The sequence below is a fragment of the Heptranchias perlo genome, chromosome 4, assembly GCF_035084215.1.
Source record: "Heptranchias perlo isolate sHepPer1 chromosome 4, sHepPer1.hap1, whole genome shotgun sequence".
In the NCBI taxonomy this organism is placed as follows: domain Eukaryota; kingdom Metazoa; phylum Chordata; class Chondrichthyes; order Hexanchiformes; family Hexanchidae; genus Heptranchias; species Heptranchias perlo.
Genome location: NC_090328.1, coordinates 27,669,353 through 27,683,664, shown reverse-complemented (window position 1 = coordinate 27,683,664; position 14,312 = coordinate 27,669,353). Strand labels below are relative to the sequence as shown.

Genomic DNA, 14,312 nt, shown 5'->3' with positions numbered 1-14,312 from the left:
ACCACACACAACTTAAAATGCCATTTCACGGGAGCTAATATTTTTTTTTATTCGTTCATGGGATGTGGGCGTTGCTTGCGAGGCCGGCATTTATTGCCCATCCCTAATTGCCCTTGAGAAGGTGGTGGTGAGCCGCCTTCTTGAACCGCTGCAGTCCGTGTGGTGAAGGTTCTCCCACAGTGCTGTTAGGAAGGGAGTTCCAGGATTTTGACCCAGTGATGATGAAGGAACGGCGATATATTTCCAAGTCGGGATGGTTGTGATTTGGAGGGGAACGTGCAGGTGGTATTGTTCCCATGTACCTGCTGCTCTTGTCCTTCTAGGCGGTAGAGGTCGCGGGTTTGGGAGGTGCTGTTGAATAAGCCTTGGTGAGTTGCTGCAGTGCACCCTGTGGATGGTGCACACTACAGCCACGGTGCGCTGGTGGTGAAGGGAGTGGATGTTTAGGGTGGTGGATGGGGTGCCAATCAAGCGGGCTGCTTTGTCCTGGATGGTGTCGAGCTTCTTGAGCTGCACTCATCCAGGCAAGTGGAGAGTATTCCATCACACTCCTGACTCGTGCCTTGTAGATGGTGGAAAGGCTTTGGGGAGTCAGGAGGTGAGTCACTCGCCACAGAATATCCAGCCTCTGACCTGCTCTTGTAGCCACAGTATTTATATGGCTGGTCCAGTTAAGTTTCTAGTCAATGGTGACCCCCAGGATGTTGATGGTGGGGGATTCGGCGATGGTAATGCCGTTGAATGTCAAGGGGAGATGGTTAGACTCTTTCTTGTTGGAGATGGTCATTGCCTGGCACTTGTCTGGCGTGAATGTTACTTGCCACTTATGAGCCCAAGCCTGGATGTTGTCCAGGTCTTGCTGCATGCGGGCTCGGACTGCTTTATTATCTGAGGCGTTGTGAATGGAACTGAACACTGTGCAACCATCAGCGAACATCCCCATTTCTGACCTTATGATGGAGGGAAGGTCATTGATGACGCAGCTGAAGATGGTTGGGCATAGGACACTGCCCTGAGGAACTCCTGCAGCTTCCGTGTCCCTGGGCTACTGCTCTTGATTATTATCCAGTGATTCCTGCATCTGTGTTGACAATGGATAAGGACAGGATCGGGCTCAACCGTGATGCTCTTTGCGAAGGAACGACCCACTGCCTAGATTCACACATGAAGAATGCCACTTGTGGAAAGATACCACAGGGCAGCCTGCATACATGGAACTGTGCACCAGGATAAGTAAGTGTTTTCAGAAGAGAAGGGGAGAATATTATACTACTAAAGCTGGTGGGAAATTGGTCAGGTTCAGGTGGGGGTGTCAAGGTCCCCACTCAGGAAACACAGAAATTCGCCCCCAAGTGGCCCCCTTTACAATTGGTTCTTCAGCCGGCTGTGCTGTCACCCGTTTTACACAAAGTCGAGATCTATCCCATGGAGTTGAATGTGTGAATGTGTAAGATCATCCACCTTGGATGTCAGCAAGATTTTTCCATTACTGCTGGCTGTCAAATTGAATAAGCCCAATTTACAGACATGAACATGGACATGGAAGGTGACTGTAGATTTTGCCATGGAGATTCTGTACTCACACTGACAAATGAAAAAACAATTAGCATGAATAGAAAATCACTTTTGGAGTGCCAGCGGGAATAGGGCCACTTTGGGATGTCAGAAGGCGTTGGGTTAAATCGGGATGCCAGCGAGATTAGGGTCGGGTTTGGGTTGACAGTGGAACTCAGTTAGTTCGAGTTAAGGCTGCCAACGAGAATCAGCTCAGGTCAGAGTGCCAGTGGGAGTTGGGTTGGATCAAGGATACCAGAAGGTGTCAGGTTGAGTCAGAGCTGCCAGCAGGAGCCTGGATGGGACTGCCAGTGGGATTCAGGCCAATAAAGGAAATATGGCTTCATCCTTCACATTTATCACAAATACCCCACCGATTATTTTTAAACTTAAGTACTAGCTGTGCTGAACTGACCTTCCTTCATACATGTAACCATTGTTTTGAAGGCACACTTATTTATATCTCTCCCATGCAAAACTGCACAACTTCATCATGAGTGACCTTGAATAAATCCTTCACAGTCCTTAATAAGCTCTTATTAAACACATACGAGCTGAATTAACAGGGACACCCTTGGCCGGATGCTGGACAAGTGGAGCGTATGTGGTGTATGCTCCCATCTAGGTCTAAGAATTACCGTATTGGTGGGCCAGGTCCTGGCCGCAGGCCCATGTCTCTGGCAGGACCTTACATCAGGAAGTGAGGGTGGAAACAGAATTGCAACCACAAGCTTATCTTCAGGCGCACTTATCTTCATGGTTTCCCTTGCATTCCTGCTTGTCCGACACCGTTACCTCTGGAGTCCCTCAAGAATCTATCCTTGGCCCTGTCCTGTTTCTCATCTGCATGCTGACTTCAATGGAAGTAAAAATCGAGAGAGATGTAAAACCGGCTGCTGACTTGCGATCACCCGTTTTACAGTAATGCACAAAGTCGGGATCTACCTCATGGAGTTTAATGTGGGGAAGTGTGAGGTTATCCACTTCGGATCTGAGAAAGACAAACTGGAATATTTTCTTAATGGTGAGAGACTAGAAGCTGTGAAGCACTAAAGGGATTTAGGTGTCCATGTATACAAATCACTAAAAGATAGTGCACAAGTACAAAAAAAATCAAAAAGGCTAAAGGAATGTTGGCCTTTATCTGAAGGGTGATTGGAATTCAAAAGCAAAGAGTTGATGCTTTAGGTGGAAAGAGCCTTGGTCAGACCCCATCTAGAGTACTGTGTTCAATTTTGAACACCAAATCTCAGGAGAGATATATTGGCCTTGAAAGGGGTACAGCACAGATTCATCAGAATGATACCAGGGTTTAAAGCCTTAAATTATGAGGACAAGTTGCATAAACCTGATTTGTATTCCCTTGGTTTAGAAGATTGAAGGATGGTCTAACTAAGGTATTTAAAATGATTAAGGGATTTAATAGAGTAGATACAGAGAAACTATTTCTTCTGGTGATGGAATCTAGAACGAGCATAATCTTATAATTAGAGCTAAACTATTTAGGAATGAAATTAGGAAGCACTTTTTTCACAGATAGGGTGGTGGAAATCTGGAACTCACTCCCCCAAACAGCTGTGGATGCTTAGTCAACTGAAACTTTCAAGGCTGAGATCGATAGATTTTTGTTAGGTAAGGGTATCAAGGGATATGGAAGAAAGGCGGGTAATTGGAGTTGAGGTACGGATCAACCATGATCTAATTGAATGGCAGAATAGGCTCGAGAAGCTGAATGGCCCACTCCTGTTCCTATGTTCCTATGATCTAACCGGGAAATGGAATTCAACCCAGGGGCCAGCAGAGCAATGGGGCTAGGCCATGGAAACTAGTGGAGTCTGGGGCGATGATTCCAGCCTGCTCTCTCCCATCGCCCTGTATCTTCTCCTGTTTCAAATATTTATCTTTAAAACTTGCAACAGTCTCTGTCCCAACCACTCCCTGTGGCAAAGTATCCCATGCTCTAAGAACATTCTGCACAAAAAATTAAATTTCTCCAAACCTCTCTCTTAGTAGCCCATCACAATTGTCAGTGCCTGAGGAAATAGATCCCAGAAGCAAGTAGAGCAGTGGTTCCCACTCAGAAGCCAGGAAGCAGCAGTCAATACAAGAGCCAGAAAAAACAGCATGCTTTGATGTTATGGTGGTAGGCTTTCAAGTCCCTGGGTGAGGGTTGGACAATAAGGCTGGGAAGGCAGCAGGGCAACGGACTAAAACTGAGTAGGGTCAAGACGATGGTGGGACATCAGCCGAAGAGGTGCCAACAGCAGTGGAAAGACCAGGAAGCTGATAAGCAGCAGTGGACAACAGTCCTTAGGTAGTTGATGTTGGGATTGGCATCAATCGCGCATCTAAGTCAGAGAGCCAACAAAAGTTGGAAAAACTGCTGCGCCAAGTCTAGGAGGAAAGATTTAACTTTTAAAAGGATGAAGATGCCTTGCACAGCTAGGGAATGGACAAAGAGAAAGAAAAAGCAGCGGACGGAGCTCATTATCGAGACAAGAGCATAGTTTTGGCAGCAGAGGGAGGGACAGAGGTGGGTGATGTTGCGGTGATGGAAGGAAGTAGTTTTGGTAGCAAAGTGGATGAGGGAAAGATGCTAATTTTGAGGTCGAGCAATATGTCAAGTTTCCACACTTCTTGACCCAACCTGATGTTGCAGCCAGGCTGATGGAATCAAAGCCAGAGGAATGTAGGTTTTGGCAAGAACCAAAAATGGCATTGTTTTTGCCAACATTAAGCTTTAGGAAGTTTGGGCTCATGCAGATTTTAAATGTTGATGGGCAGCTTAAAAGCATGCGTAGCCTTTGGATTAATGGAGGAGGCAGAAAAGCAGAACTTGGTGTCATCAGCATATATGTACAGGGCTCGACAGGGTAGATGCAGGGAGGATGTCTCTCCCGACTGGGGAGTCTAGAACCAGAGCTCACACTCTCAGAATAAGGGGTAGGCACTTTAGGACAGAGATGAGGAGGAATTTCTTCACTCAGAGGGTGGTGAATCTTTGGAATTCTCTACCCCAGAGGGGTGTGGAGGCTCAGTCATCAAGCACATTCAAAACAGAGATCAAAAGATTTCTAGATATTAAAAGCATCAAGGGATATGGGGATAGTGCAGGAAAATGACGTTGAGGTTGGAGATCAGCCATGATCCTGTTGAATGGCGGAGCAGGCTTGAGGGGCCAGATAGCCTTCTCCTGCTCCTATTTCTTATGTTTCTTAAGTGAAAGCTGACTCCATGCTTCCAGTGATAGTGCTAAGCAAATATATGTAAATGGTGAATCAATAGTACACTGAAGTGTCAGTCTAGATGATGTGCTCTCAAGCATTGGTCTGAGGTTTCTAAGAATGCTGCCAACTAAACCCAGCTGACACACAGAGGTGAGTAAGTAAATTTCCTTTGTAGGTTAACTGTAGCAAAATTGTAAACCGTTCTCTATAAACAGGTTTATGGTTTCACTCTATCTAGTGCAGAATTATCCTCTCCTTTAAGTGTACTTCAGCATTTGTAGGTAATACAATATAAAACGGATCTTTTAAATCAAATTACGATATCCTCTTTGTACCTGGTGGGACACCATCTGTTAACCAAGAGTCCTGAATCTTCATCTTCTCCTGATCTTCATAGGGACCAAACAGTAGACCATCACGCTCCTGGCGCAGGTAGTATGACCCTTCCATGTCACGGAGAACAGGAAGCTCTTGTTTCAGTGATTTCACCTCTGGGACTGTTGATGTGATGACATATTGATGGTGGACAGGGACAAGGGGGTGCTCCAAACCAATCATCTTTCCAACTTCACAAGCCCAGAATCCTGCAGCAAACACAGTAGGAAATATGAGCTTTATCTTTGTCTTCATCAGAAACCATTTGGCAAAAGGTTCTAAGCTACCACCAGCATTTATACAGTTTTATGAAAGGGAAATTGCGTTTGACAAATCTATTAGAGTTTTTTGAGGGTATAACCAGCAGGGCAGATAAAGGGGAACCAATGGATGTAGTATATTTGGATTTTCAAAAGGCATTCGATAAGGTGCCACACAAGAGGTTGTTACACAAGATTAAGGCTCATGGGATTGGGGGTAATATATTAGCATGGGTTGAGGATTGGTTAATGGACAGAAAACAGTGGGTAGGAATAAACGGGTCATTTTCGGGTTGGCAGATTGTAACTAGTGGGGTGCCACAAGGATCAGTGCTTGGGCCTCAGCTGTTTACAATCTCTATTAATGACTTAGATGAGGGGACCGAGTATAATGTATCCAAGTTTCCTGATGCCACAAAGCTAGGTGGGTAAGTAAGCTTTGAGGAGGATGCAAAGTGGCTGCAAATGGATATAGGCAGGTTAAGTGATTGGGCGAGAAGGTGGCAGAAGGAGTATAAAGTGGGGAAATGTGAAATTATCTACTTTAGTAGGAAGAATAGAAAAGCAGAATATTTTTTTAAAAGGTGAGGCACTAATAAATGTTGGTAGTCAGAGGGATTTGGGTGTCCTTGTACATGAATCACAGAAAGTTAACATGCAGATACAGCAAGCAATTAGGAAGACAAATGGTATGTTAGCCCTTATTGCAAGGGGATTGGAGTATAATAGTCAGGAGGTCTTACTGCAATTATATAGAACTCTAGTGAGACCACATCTGGAGTATTGTGCACAGTTTTGGTCTCCTTACCTAAGGAAGGAAATACGTGGCTTAGAGGGGGTGCAACAAAGGTTCACTCGATTGATTCCTGGGATGGGAGAGGGTTGTCCTATGAGGAGCGATTGAGTAAAATGGGCCCATATTCTCTGGAGTTTAGAAGAATGAGAGGTGATCTCATTGAAACGTATAAAATTCTTAGAGGGCTTGACAGGGTAGATGCTCAGAGGCTGTTTCCCCTGGCTGGAGAGTCTAGAACTAGAGCTCATAGTCTCAAGATAAGGGGTTGGCCATTTAAGACCGAGATGAGGAAAAATTTCTTCACTCAGAGGGTTGTGAATCTTTGGAATTCTCTACCCCAGAGGGCTCTGGATGCTCAGTCGTTGAGTATATTCAAGACTGAGATCAATGGATATTTGGACACTAAGGGAATCAAGGGATATGGGGATAGGGCGGGAAAGTTTAGTTGAGGTTGAAAATCAGCCAAGATCTTATCGAATGGTGGAGCAGGCTTGGAGGGCCAGATGGCCTACTCCTGCTCCTATTTCTTATGTTCTTATTTATAGTGTTTTTCACGACCTCAGGATGTCCCAAACAGCTTTACAAGCAATTAAGTACTTTTGAAGTGTTTTCACTGTTGTAATCTCTCTCCTTGGCCACTGTCAGAGGCTGAACCAGACCGTTCACAACCTTGGAGTCCTATTTCAGCATCCAAGCACATATCTGCTCCATCACCAAGACCGCCTACTCCACCTCCGTAACATCGCCTGTCTCCATCTTTGCCTCAGCTCATCTACTGCTGAAACACGTTTAACATAGCAAAACATCTCGCAACTCTGCCATCGATTGTAGAGCAGAGGGACAGTGGGGAACATACAGCAGGTTAAAATCAATAGCGTGGCGGGTGGAAGATCAGATTAATAGTGATACACTCCAGCAACAGCAGTGAATCTTGAGAACTAGGGTTTTTTTCCTGAAGATGAAGATGCTCCCTTTCACTGAAGAAATGAAAAGGAAAATCAGCTCAGGTTCTTGCCCCTATTCCAGCAATCCTTGCTGTAAGTGCACATGTATGAATAGAATCAGGCCTGGCTGAAATGGCTGCTATGGTCAAATGGCCTATCAACACTCACTGTCAAGCATCACACATGAATAATGACCACAGGAGTGAGGTACCGGGGGGGTGACTGGTACCTTTGGGACCACACCCTTACCCAGCATGGAGTTGACAATTAAAGGAAAGGAGAGCAGGGGTGATGATTGGTGAGAAAAATAGTACCAATTGCCAGCACTGGTCAAAATAATATCACTTTCAGGGAAGTGGAAATGGAGAGATGAAAAATAAATAATCTTAAGGGCACTAGAAGGCCCAGCAGGCCACAGACCCACATATGTACACTACATTGTTTTTAATAAACAGTGGCTTGCATGGATGGTTTAGAAAAGGAAGAGGCTTATTCAGCAACTTCAAGACATACAGCAGCAGCACACGGCATACCAGCAGCTGGCATTCCCTCTTAGCTGGACAGGCATAGAGCCAGGACATGTTCACAGAGCAGAAAAATAAATAAGTAGCCAAAAAAATGCATTTTCCAACATTTTTAGTGGCTGTTTTGTTACAAAAATAAGAATGATTTTATTTTTCTTCAGTTTACCTTATCAAAGAAAACAATGATGCATTGCGATCCTGTGTTCTCTGATAGGCCAAAATGAGTCAGAAAATTGTGGGTTCTAATTCCACTATGCATTTGAGCATATTATCTGGGCTGACACTTCAGTGCAGTACTGAGGGAATGACGCATTGTCAGAGGTGCCGTCTTTTGGATAAGATGTTAAACCGAGGTTTTGTCAGCTTACTGAGTGGATATAAAGGTACCCACGGCATTATTCAAAGAAGAGCATGGAACTCTCCTGATGTCCTGATAATTCCTCCATCCACAACTGATTAACTGGTCAATCATTTATTTGCTATTTGTGGTACCCCGCCGTGCACAAATTCGCTGCTGCAATTGCCTACATAACAACAGCAAATTTATGTAGTGCCTTTAGCGCAGAAAAAAAAATCCCAAGGGATTTCATAGAGACATACGGTAAAAATGGTGGGTTTTAAGGAGGGTGTTGAAGGAAGAGAGGGGGTGGAGAGGCAGAGGGGTTTAGGAAGGGAATTCCAAACCATGGAATCTCAGTGGCTACGCAACAACAGTGACTGCGCATCAAAAGTAATCCATTGGTTGTAAAGTACTTTGGGATGTCCTAAGGAGGTGAAAGCTCCAATATAAATCCAAGCTCTTTTCTTATTCCAATGCCTCTCTGAGCCATAACGACCCATTTCTATCACAAGGCTGAATGCATCCATTTGAGGAGGGGGAACAGGCAGCATCAACCCAACCTCTCCCTGAGTATGCCTTTGGCCAATGGTATGGCCTCATGGAAGAGGCTAACATCAAAGGATTGATGTGGTATTTTGGAAAGAACAAGAGATCCAGTGGAAAAAAGACAAGTTAGCAAGTCTGGGGCAGATGGGAATGAATTCCAGTCCAACACTGTTATAGAATTAATATTCCAGTTATTCCTGTGTACAAAACGTTCTTCCTTGAGCAAAACGCCAATAATCTTATCACCAACGCTGCTTCTGAAACACCTGGTAAATACTGTTCTTTTCAAAAACAATGTTTACTTTTGTCAAAGAACAGAATTTAAAGACACAAGAAAAAAAGAGAAAAACCAGACCGTTTACGCACATTCACCTGTCAGTTACTGTACACTGTGTTCACACAGTATTTGTAGAGACACATTCAATCGTATACATTGTATGTGGCGCTTCTTGGTAAAATTATATATTGTTGCATGATATCGCACACTGAAGTACCGGAGTCTGGCTATGGCCTGGGCAGCCAGGCGACAGAAGGAAAGTTGCCTTTGGTTAAATGGGTGTTGCTCTATTCAGTCGCTTCAGTATGCTTGTCAGCTCCTTTTTATGAGGGCAGTGAGACTCAGTATTGAGTGTGTCTCCAAGAAGGTGGGCCACATTGCCAGGTATTTCTTCAGTTCTAGGCAGAAGTTGCACATCACTTGTTCAGACACCATATATATTACAAGGCCCGGAAATTCTGCTGGGGTTCTACCGTAACTCTGGCAGGAGGCCAGTGGAACCCTAAAGGAAATGGTGTAAGGGCCACGTTCAGCCGTTTGAGCTGTTTTCTGAGGTTTGCGTGGATGTACCGCTGGAGGTACGGTGGGAGTACTCTTGCAGAATTTCAGAGCCCAGTGTTTTACCCATATATTCAGTATGGGGAAATCTGGGGTTGGGGGAAATGTCTTATTACTAACAGCAAGAGCTGGGTTGTTCTGTGTGCGAAGGAGCAGTCCCAGCAGGCAAGGAACTGGATCTGTGTGGATAATATGGTCGATTCCCTGCTCGTGGTGAGAATCAGAATACACTTTTTGCGTACTGCACTATTTGAGCGTCTCCGTATCTCAGTGGAAGGTGTGGGGCTGGGCCATTTAGATGATTTGCATATGTGCGAACGCGATTTGCCCGCTACATATGATGGCCAGTATAACGCGGTAGTGCTAATAAAATTAAAAATCATTCGTTAGTTGCCCTTGAGTTCTGCTGTTGCTGCTGAGCAGAATTTGTACCTAAGGAGTAATTTCAGAACTAAGACAAAAGTATCCTGGGAGAACAAACAGCTATTATCAGGCAGTTTTAGGGCTGCAGTTATCCCTTGGTCTCGAATCAGTGTATAGAATGCAATACTCATTTAGCAGACCATCCTTGGACACATGCACGGAACTCTACTCCCCAGACAATACTTTTTCCATGTTAGGAAAGCATAGACAAACTGTCCGATTTATTACAGCACTAAAACAATTCCATACAAAGTTTTATAAGTTTATAGATAATCCATTGGGTCTTAAAATGGAGCTTTGGGCTACAGTTTTACTAGACCAAACAGACACCAGAGCCTCCTGGCTTTAATGGGCTTGGGAGCCATACTGGGATTAGCTTCTCAAGTTACGATATACTTTTATTTAATTATACGAACGAGTGAGTAAACACAGCTGTTTCTGTTTGAAATAACTGAGCACTTAAGATGCTATAACGGGCAACTCTGAAATTGACATTAATGCAAATGAATAATGGTTATGGCTTTTTGGCCGATATATGCAACTGCCCATTTTAAACGTGGACGTTTTAAGTGGTGGGGACTGTAACAGATTTACAGCAGTGTCACAAAGTGTAGCCTGTCAACCTGTCCATGTTTATAACTTGACAATAGCCAGGCCTCACACAACTTTACAGCTCCTTCCTTGAGGGTGATTTTAACAGAGGGCTGAATCCATGCGGGTGGGGACGGAGAGTATGCGCACCCAGAAGACGTTATCGGAGCGAGGCCTGGCCGATTTTAATGGCCAGGACTCATTGTCATATGATTGGCTTGCTGACCGGCCAATTGCAACAGCAGCGGGCCACGCAATTTCCGGCGGGACTCCTGAGGCAGCATATTTAAAGGGTGAATGCACCATTTAAAGGGAGGCTGCATTCAATACATTTAATCACTGTATTGGGATCAGAGTTTCATTCTGTTGGATGTTGGAGAACGCAGCAATGAGAGGACAGGTTCTCAGAGGTGTTGTTGGCAGAGGTCAGGGCCAGAAGGGAAGTGCTTTTCTCACAAAGTGGGAAGAAGATGTCCAACAACCACACTGAGAAAGCCTGGAGAGAGGTGGTAGATCAGGTGAGTTCCACTAGCATCACCCCAAGGACTTGGATTTAGCACAGGAAGAGATTCAATGGGGGAGATTTTAACGGACAGCGGGATCGGTGTGTGAGGGCCCCGAGGCGGGCAAACAGCACACCCGAACCATGTCATCGGAGTGAGTCCCAGCCAATTTTAACATCCGAGCCTCATTATAATATGATTGGCAGGTGGCCTACCGATTGCTGCCCGTCCACCATTGTCGCGCACATTCCACGTAATCCCAATTCTGAAACTTTTAATTTTTACTTAGTTTCTCTGAATTCCATTTGATCTAAATATTATTTGCTCAAATCCTCTGCAAATACTGTGTTGTGATGGATGGCAAATATTGGGAGGTTAAAAACCTTGCGGTGGGTACTTCTGAAATTTGTCAAGGTAAATGGAAAAATGCCATAATGACAGAATCCCCTATAGGACACTTCAACAGACACTGTCACTGTATGATCCCAACATCAGCTTTGATCAAAATACTGCATATATTAAACTTATAAAGTATGTCAAAGTATTAGCAGGTTTTTCTTGTCACCTCAGGATTTTTAAAGAATGAATTAATTACGCTATGAACAGGGTTTGATGAGACTGCGATGTACTTGTTCCCATTAGCTGCCACTATGTCTGGAAGTGTAACACAAAGGAGTCATACTGGACTCTGATCAGTCTGTCTCTAAATGGATTGATTTTCTTTGTTTGCACAAACTGAGCTATAAGTTAGCTGCACCACTATTTTAAGAGAAACACCACTGTTAATTGAATAGTAACCAGCTAGGTAGGGATTACGTGACAAGGGTAAGAGTCCAACTCAGGTCAAGTTTTTAAACCAAGGTAAATGTAGTTGAGTGGCTTATATTTCAGTATATTTACTATTTTATTTTTAAGTTTTCTTAACTTAGAAAGCTATCCCCCACCCCCCCGCAAAGAATCTGTAGAAGTAAATTGTTTAAAGCTCTGAAAATGTGACATAAGTTTTTTGTTCCATTAGATTTCATTAATATTTTATTTAATTATACAAACTAGTGAGTAAACACACTAAACACAATAAACGGAGCACTTAAGACGTTATAACGGGCAACTCTGAAATTGACATTAATGCAAATGAATAATGGTTATGGCTTTTTGGCCGATATATGCAACTGCCCATTTTAAACGTGGACGTTTTAAGTGGTGGGGACTGTAACAGATTTACAGCAGTGTCACAAAGTGTAGCCTGTCAACCTGTCCATGTTTATAGCTTGACAATAGCCAGGCCTCACACAACTTTACAGCTCCTTCCTTGAGGGTGATTTTAACAGAGGGCTGAATCCATGCGGGTGGGGACGGAGAGTATGCGCACCCAAAAGACGTTATTGGAGCGAGGCCTGGCCGATTTTAATGGCCAGGACTCATTGTCATATGATTGGCTTGCTGACCGGCCAATTGCAACAGCAGCGGGCCACGCAATTTCCGGCGGGACTCCTGAGGCAGCATATTTAAAGGGTGAATGCACCATTTAAAGGGAGGCTGCATTCAATACATTTAATCACTGCATTGGGATCAGAGTTTCATTCTGTTGGATGTTGGAGAACGCAGCAATGAGAGGACAGGTTCTCAGTGGTGTTGTTGGCAGAGATCAGGGCCAGAAGGGAAGTGCTTTTCTCACAAAGTGGGAAGAAGATGTCCAACAGCCTCACTGAGAAAGCCTGGAGAGAGGTGGCAGATCAGGTGAGTTCCACTAGCATCACCCCAAGGACTTGGATTTAGCACAGGAAGAGATTCAATGGGGGAGATTTTAACGGACAGCGGGATCGGTGTGTGAGGGCCCCGAGGCGGGCAAACAGCACACCCGAACCATGTCATCGGAGTGAGTCCCAGCCAATTTTAACATCCGAGCCTCATTATAATATGATTGGCAGGTGGCCTACCGATTGCTGCCCGTCCACCATTGTCGCGCACATTCCACGTAATCCCAATTCTGAAACTTTTAATTTTTACTTAGTTTCTCTGAATTCCATTTGATCTAAATATTATTTGCTCAAATCCTCTGCAAATACTGTGTTGTGATGGATGGCAAATATTGGGAGGTTAAAAACCTTGCGGTGGGTACTTCTGAAATTTGTCAAGGTAAATGGAAAAATGCCATAATGACAGAATCCCCTATAGGACACTTCAACAGACACTGTCACTGTATGATCCCAACATCAGCTTTGATCAAAATACTGCATATATTAAACTTATAAAGTATGTCAAAGTATTAGCAGGTTTTCCTTGTCACCTCAGGATTTTTAAAAAATGAATTAATTACCCTATGAACAGAGCTTGATGAGACTGCGATGTACTTGTTCCCATTAGCTGCCACTATGTCTGGAAGTGTAACACAAAGGAGCATGATGTGGAGATGCCGGTGATGGACTGGGGTTGACAATTGTAAACAATTTTACAACACCAAGTTATAGTCCAGCAATTTTATTTTAAATTCACAAGCTTTCGGAGGCTTCCTCCTTACCTGAGGAAGGAGGAAGCCTCCGAAAGCTTGTGAATTTAAAATAAAATTGCTGGACTATAACTTGGTGTTGTAAAATTGTTTACAAAGGAGCATAGTGGACTCTGATCAGATTGTCTCTAAATGGATTGATTTTCTTTGTTTGCACAAACTGAGCTACAAATTGGCTGCACCACTAATTTAAGACAAACACCAAGCTGGACATGTTAATTGAAGAGTAACCAGCCAGGTAGGGGCTACATGACTTGGGTAGGAGTCTAACTCAGGTCAAGTTTTTAAACCAAGGTAAATGTAGTTGAGTGGCTGATATTTCAGTATATTTACTATTTTATTTTTAAGTTTTCTTAACTTAGAAAGCTATCCCCCACCGCCCCCCCGCAAGGAATTCATAAAAGTAAATTGTTTAAAGCTCTGAAAATGCGACGTAAGTGTTTTGTCCCATTAGATAACTAATTTACAACATGTTCTTGTTACTCTTGATTCACGAAATGCCATCTGATTCAAACTCCAAGAGGAGTTGCAGCTGTTGGCTCACTTTCTATTTACAGCTGAAGACTGCCGCAGTCCAAGAAACAGCCCTCAGCAACGTTCTACCCTTTCATCCTTACAGCCAAGGCACCCTTCCATCACATTTCTAAACGGACAGCATATTCCAGATAGCCTGCACTTGTACTTGTTTACTTCTGGTGCTGCATAAGTCACTAAATTGTGAGATGTGTTTATGGAAACTTTCCCTCACAGCTATTGGCACTGCCTCCTTGCTACAGTAACATATTCTTTTGTTCAATATTACACACAAGGATGGGAAACTAAAAGCCAAACCACACATATTCCCATAGAGACAACTTAATCCAGATCGCATAAATGCAGTGGAATGTC

At 43.9% G+C, this 14,312-nt stretch overlaps 1 protein-coding gene across 2 annotated transcripts in view; it reads right to left on the bottom strand.

Annotated features, from left to right (window-relative positions):
- Positions 1–14,312, bottom strand: part of dmgdh (dimethylglycine dehydrogenase) — a 106,791-nt gene that overhangs the window by 41,246 nt on the left and 51,233 nt on the right. For both annotated transcript variants that reach the window (XM_067982658.1, XM_067982659.1), the window contains exon 6: positions 5,117–5,365. In XM_067982658.1, coding sequence (XP_067838759.1) covers positions 5,117–5,365 — 249 coding nt within the window. The remainder of the gene's footprint in view (positions 1–5,116; positions 5,366–14,312) is intronic.